At 42.8% G+C, this 6050-nt stretch overlaps 1 protein-coding gene across 1 annotated transcript; it reads left to right on the top strand.

Annotated features, from left to right (window-relative positions):
- Positions 1-1444: 1444 nt before the first annotated feature.
- zpd (zona pellucida glycoprotein d) lies at positions 1445-5925 on the top strand (the record flags this gene model as incomplete). The annotated part of the gene is made up of 9 exons (XM_080002800.1): positions 1445-1489; positions 1844-1895; positions 2697-2905; positions 3680-3837; positions 4242-4356; positions 4674-4801; positions 4890-5079; positions 5551-5656; positions 5807-5925. 9 exons carry the CDS (start codon positions 1445-1447, stop codon positions 5923-5925), a joined length of 1122 nt encoding a protein of 373 aa, XP_079858926.1.
- Positions 5926-6050: the final 125 nt, after the last annotated feature.

Genomic DNA, 6050 nt, shown 5'->3' on the forward strand with positions numbered 1-6050 from the left:
GGCGGAGTCCACGTGGATGTTGAACTTGCCGAGCAGAGGGGTAGATTGGGACAGGGGGGCGATAGATGAGGACACCCTGGAGGTGTGCACTGAGGGAGAATGCAACACATTCCAAGGAGGTGATGTTTGGCACAGAGAGTTCGGTCTATTATAGCCAGCCCACCACCATGACCGATGGAGCGGGGCTTCTGAATGTACACATATCCGGGGGGGGGGTGGTGGTTTGGTTGAGAATAATAAAGTCCTGTTGAACTTTCCAAGTCTCTGTTAAACAGAGAATGTCAATTTTCCGTTCCATGATAATGTCATAAATGAGCAGTGATTTACTGCTGAGAGATCATGCATTCTGTAGCATGAAAGTTGCAGTTTTAACTATGGAAGGTGAGGCAGGCGAGTTGGGAGGAATGAGCCTGTCAACACAGACCGGCGGCTACAGAATAGAATGTATGAGTGATTTGCTGTGATGACGTTGCCGCCGCCGATTCAATATTATGGAAGGAATAGTGCAATCTGATTAAACAGACTTACAGCGAGCAGCCCTGTGGACATATTGAGGGCTGTGCAGGAGTCCAATGTATTTGATATCGGCGAGGCAGTTTGGAGTGGAGTGACAGCAGAGATTCACGAGTTCCAATGCAGAGTATTTTAAGAGCACCAGCTCTGCAACAGGTGAGCGCCTATCTCAGCTAGCGGCGCTGGCTAGCGGGAAGGGTTAGCAGCGGGACGACAAGGCGGCAAGCCGCTGATCCGGTTTCAGCCGAAAAACAGTAGAATAAGTGGCCTCAGGTAGTCACAGCAGTGAGCTGAAACAGAAGTAGCGATGGCAAGAAAGTCTGGGGAGCGGCGCAAGCTAGCAGGGAGAGCTAGCAGCGAGATGAGGGGGCTGGGAGCTGACAAGCTGGCAAGCCACCGAACCAGTTTCAGCGGGGAAAACAGTGAAATAAATAAAGTCTCGGTTGTTGCAGCAGTGGGCCATAAAAACAGAAGTAGCAATGGCCAAAGGTTCAGGGGGACGAGGAAACAATGAAACATACACGTAAACACGCAGGTGAGAATCGTCAACAAAACATGCCAGTGTCCTCTCACTGGCATTGGGAGAAAACCAGAAAATGAACTTTAATGATGTACTGTATGTGAGTCGCATCTGTGTTTTTTTTAAGGGTTTTTTTTTTTTTACATCATATACAACCAATGTCCAACACTTTTTTTTTGTAATTTTACCCCAAGGTGCCCATAGGGGTACGAGTATAATTAGGGAAACGCTGACGTGGAGGGCGATTTGCGCATCCACATTCGGGACAAAGCTGTAGCGTTTCTTAAGACATCTGTATCAACCGGACACAAGAGGATTTAGATCAGCGCTTTGCCGTGTGGCCGCCGCTGCACGGCGCAGTGCGGCCCCTGCTGTCCGCTGCGGTACGAGCGGAATGAAGACCGCGTCAAGATGGCGGCGGCATGCGGCACGTGTCCGCCGCTAGCGCTGTGGCAGGTGTTTTCTGATTGTTCAGGAGGACGCTAATAAATCCATCTACATCTCTAGTTAGCGTCCCGGCAATAACACCGATAATAATAACAACAAAACGACGGTTTGATTTATTTTTATTTTATTTTTTCCCCAAAGAACATCAATTTTCGCATCGGCTATTAGCAGCATGCAGGTTGGTATACGTCAAGCGCAGTGTAACTTGATGTTTGGGCATACGCTAGCGGGTGGCTTTAAAACAAAAAGGATATTTAATCAGTGTGTTTGTAATCATATTTATGTCAATTAACAAATTATTAATCTATGCAAACTCCGCTCCGAACTTATTCCTCGTTCAAATGTCGCCGCTCTCACCACCAGTTCACAGTGATTCTCTCAGTTCTCTTTGGCTTCACTTGCATCGAATCTCTGGGTAAGAATACTGTTATTATTATTATTATTATTTTTATTTTAAATTTTTTTTATTATTAAAACATGTTTTTGCATTACAAAAAAACGTAATTGTACTTTAAACTCGATTATAATTGTATTTGATTTATTTATATGTATACATTATAACGTATGTAAATATTTATTTTATAAAATGTATTATATAATAAAAAAAAAAATGATTTATCATTTAGGAATTTGCAGTGTAAAACATTGCACCGATCCTGCAAGATGCAGATTATCTCAAGATCAGAAGAGTTGCAAGTGCACCAGAGGATTTTATGCAGATTGGTGCGATAAAGGTCAAGTGTTTGTTTTTGTTTTTTTGTGATTGTATTTTTTTCCCTTCACACTATAATAACCCTAATGCGTGATTCTAGAGAATAAGAGACATATCTCAAGAAGGGTTGATTTTCCAAGTTTTACTTTTATTTTTAGCTGTCAATGTTTTTGAACGTTTTTATATAAAGATGTGTATATAATGAATCACAGCCAATATTGAACATTGCATGCACATCTGTTTTTCTTCCTGCCTTTCGCCAACTTTACTATGCCCATGCCAGCACCATGACACACCGGGATTGACGACTGTGCAAAGTCTCGTGAGTTTTTCGAGAATCTTAAGGCCCCCGAATAGCAGACTCAAAAAGGCTGAAGAAGAAGAAGAACCGGAAGAATAAACAGCCCCATCCCACCTTGAAATTAAAGGCGGGATGGGGGTTAAAATAAGAAAAGGGAAAAAAACAACAAAGTCTCACGTCCTGTGTCTTCCCAACCTCGACAGATGCGAAAATCAAAGTCATGTGCGGCAAGAACTTCATCACCATCAGTGTGCTGGAGGACTACTTCCAGTACTACAATGTCCCCCTGGAGACCCTGCACCTGCCCAACAAATCCTGCCGCGCCCAACGAGAGGAGATAAACGGGGTGGGGTTCTACGTGGCCAGGATATCTAAGGATAAATACACATTCTGTGGGGGGAAGCCACTGGAGGTAAAAGAACTATTGACTAACGGATGAAGCTTGATTAGTTAATACATTGAGCCTAGAATGTTGTGTTATTGTTGTTTTGAAATGCACAGAAAGACGCACGTTGTCTCTGTTACTCTGTTGGTTGCGCTCCCTTGAGGATCCTATGGCAAAGTGTTTCTTGATGGCTCCTTTTCTTCTTCTTTTAGAAACCTAGCTGTGACTTATCATAAGCCTATGAGCTTGGATTTGAGTTTGGTTTATCTATTTATTATTATTATTATTATTATTATTATTATTATTATTGAGGGTCAACCAAACTCGGGCCTTTTGGACTATTGTAGGCTGTTTTGTTGGAAGTCATCTACAGGTGGTCCAAAACCTCTGCTGCTGGGATTCTGACCAACTCACATTGTTTCCCCATCAAATTTAGAATTGTATAATTATTGTCATCACTAGTAAAGCTCTACTTTAATGACTACCATTCATCCCCAATGCCCTTTCGGTCTTGTGACCAAGACTTGTTGATTCTCCCTAGGTCTGGTTTAAAAGGAAAAGAAAAAAAAAGGGGGTGGAGGAACCTTTGACAGTGTAGCTCCAAAGATCTGGAACTTCCTCCCCTCTGGACTCTATCAAAACCTTGTTTTAAAACACAGCCAAAGACCTCTGTGTTCAGACTGGATTTTGTTACATATTTATCACGCTAGTTACTCGTTATACTACTGACATGTCTTGGGATTTGACAGGTTTTTTTTGGGTTGTTTTTAACTACTTTTCTTGTTTTTCGCTCTCCTACAGAAAAACATCACCCACATTTCGTATTCCCTCTCACTGAAATCATCTCCCGACGACATTGGGAACATCATCAGGGAGCCGATGATAAAGATTGAGTACACGTGCATCTATCCGTACATCCGGACGGTCAGCCTGCCCTTTCCAGTCATCCCCTTCTCCAGGTATATGTAGTTCGGTTTTTCTTCTTTTGATTTTTGTCGTCCTGATAATACGGGAGATTGTAACTGCAAACGCAACGCACCCGTCCATCAACGACTCCAAACGCATTTAAAAATACTCTGCTTTTGCCAAAAAACTCTAGATCCACGTTATTTATTTATATATATATATATATATATATATATATATATATATATATATATATATATATATATATATATATATATATATATATATATATATATGAATGAATGATAGTCTTGCATATTTGTTTTTTTCTTGTCATACCAGTTGGACGTCACTTAGCCTTAGAATTGAAGTTGCTGAGCATGAATGAAGTGTCGTCATATCTTTTCCTCACCACGTCTCTGACGCCAAACCCAACACGTCCGCCTGTGTTTCATAGTGAGACGGTGATGCGCGTGGATGAGCTGGACGCCAAGGTCCAGATGATGTTGTTCACAAACCGGAGCTACACCAAGGCTTACAGCAGCGCCCCCACTATCGAGCTCCGAGACAAAGTTGGCAGCTGTTTTTGTCTCTGTCCATCTTCCCTCCATCAGTTTAGATGGGGGGGGGGGGCTTCCATAATGTGAATGTGTTGATACAGGGGTTTTTGCTTACTGTTCATCTTGTAGGTTTATTGCCATTATGTTTGCTGTTTTATTGAGTTTATATTTGTCCGTTTTTTACGCTTATTTGTTTTGTCATTAGGCTTATAGTACATCATAAATGTTTTCTCACCTTGAGAGCGATGCTGACACTGCAACTTGCCTTGCAAAGTATCTATCTATAGCTGTAGAGCAAGTGGAATTGTTTATGTTTCCATTTGTCTCAGGTGTATGTGGAGGTGAAGGTGACGGAACCTGAGGACTTCTTCCTGCTCCAGGTCAGTGAGTGTTGGGCCACGCAGTCTCCTCAGCCCAAATCCAAAGAGGGCTCCGTCCACACGCTGCTCCTTAACGGGTCAGTAACTCAAAGCGATGAAAGTCGGTGAGATGGGTACGGTGGGCGAGGCATCACTGGACAATGTTCAAGCCTCGTGTCTTCTCAGGTGTGTGAGCGATGAGACGGTCGCCTTTCTGAATCCGAACACGACCCTGGGCCAGGCTGGGCGGAACGGAGAGAGTTCCACAGTGCGGTACATGTTCGACATGTTCCGCTTCGTGGCGGAGCCGCATGACTTCTACCTGCACTGCTCTGTGCAGCTCTGTGAGCCCGACGACGGAGAGTCCTGCACGCCTGTGAGGCCTCATATAGGAATACATGTCTCCCTCAATGTTTAGATGATGAGGGATTTCTTTTGGAAATGGGGGAGAAAGGTCTACGGTAAGGTTATGTATTAGGTGTCGAGAAGAAATGGCTTATATTACGGGCTTCATAGACGTGGAGGTAAAAAAAAAAAAAAAATGTAGATCATTTTGTTTTCCTGCAAGTACAGCGGCGGATTTTTCTGGAACCGCTCTGGCTTTGCCTTTCTGCAATTGTATGGATCCCCAAATATACTCTGTTTGTGATTTTTAAAGCACACATGGATACATTGCAACAAGATGCTTGTGAGGCACTATTTTTAAGCGTCTTTAATCAACCTCTACACATCGTATTTCTCCAATTCTAAATTGGGTTAGGTATTTATGGAAGGAACTCCAATATAGAGCTGTGTATGACGCTTAATTCCGGAATCTCACTTGCGTTTATTTACTTATTTGTCCTAGAACTGTAAATCCATCAGTAAGCGCTCGGCTGTGAGAGCCGATCCTGCCCAGGGCCTGCTGTCCTATGGGCCAATAAGGATCGAGGTGCCGGACAGATCTCAGTCTAGTAAGATCCGAAAATGTGTACATGTTTCTATGGGATTTGAAGTTGACCTATATGACCGAGATAATTCCTTTATTCTCTACATGTTGCTGCATGTTATCTTTCTGACCGGATGAAGAATCAAAGTGCATTTGTTTTTTGTTATCTTTGAAGGTATATTGACCACAGTGGTCATACCTGTGGCGGCTATCTGGATGCTGGGCCTCTTCCTCCTCATCCTCATCACTGTGGCCAAGGCAGGCGCCAGGAGGCTAGGACAAATAAAGTGTTGATTAAAATAAAAAAATAAAAAGCCATTTTCTTTATTGTTCTTGAGAGAAAAAAAAAAAAACCACCAGTCTTTCATCGCAGTTTTTATTTTTTAAATTAACCTTGTGCTGAGAGAGAGAGAGAGAGA

The sequence above is a fragment of the Zeus faber genome (genome assembly GCF_960531495.2).
Source record: "Zeus faber genome assembly, chromosome: 6".
Taxonomy (NCBI): Eukaryota; Metazoa; Chordata; class Actinopteri; order Zeiformes; family Zeidae; genus Zeus; species Zeus faber.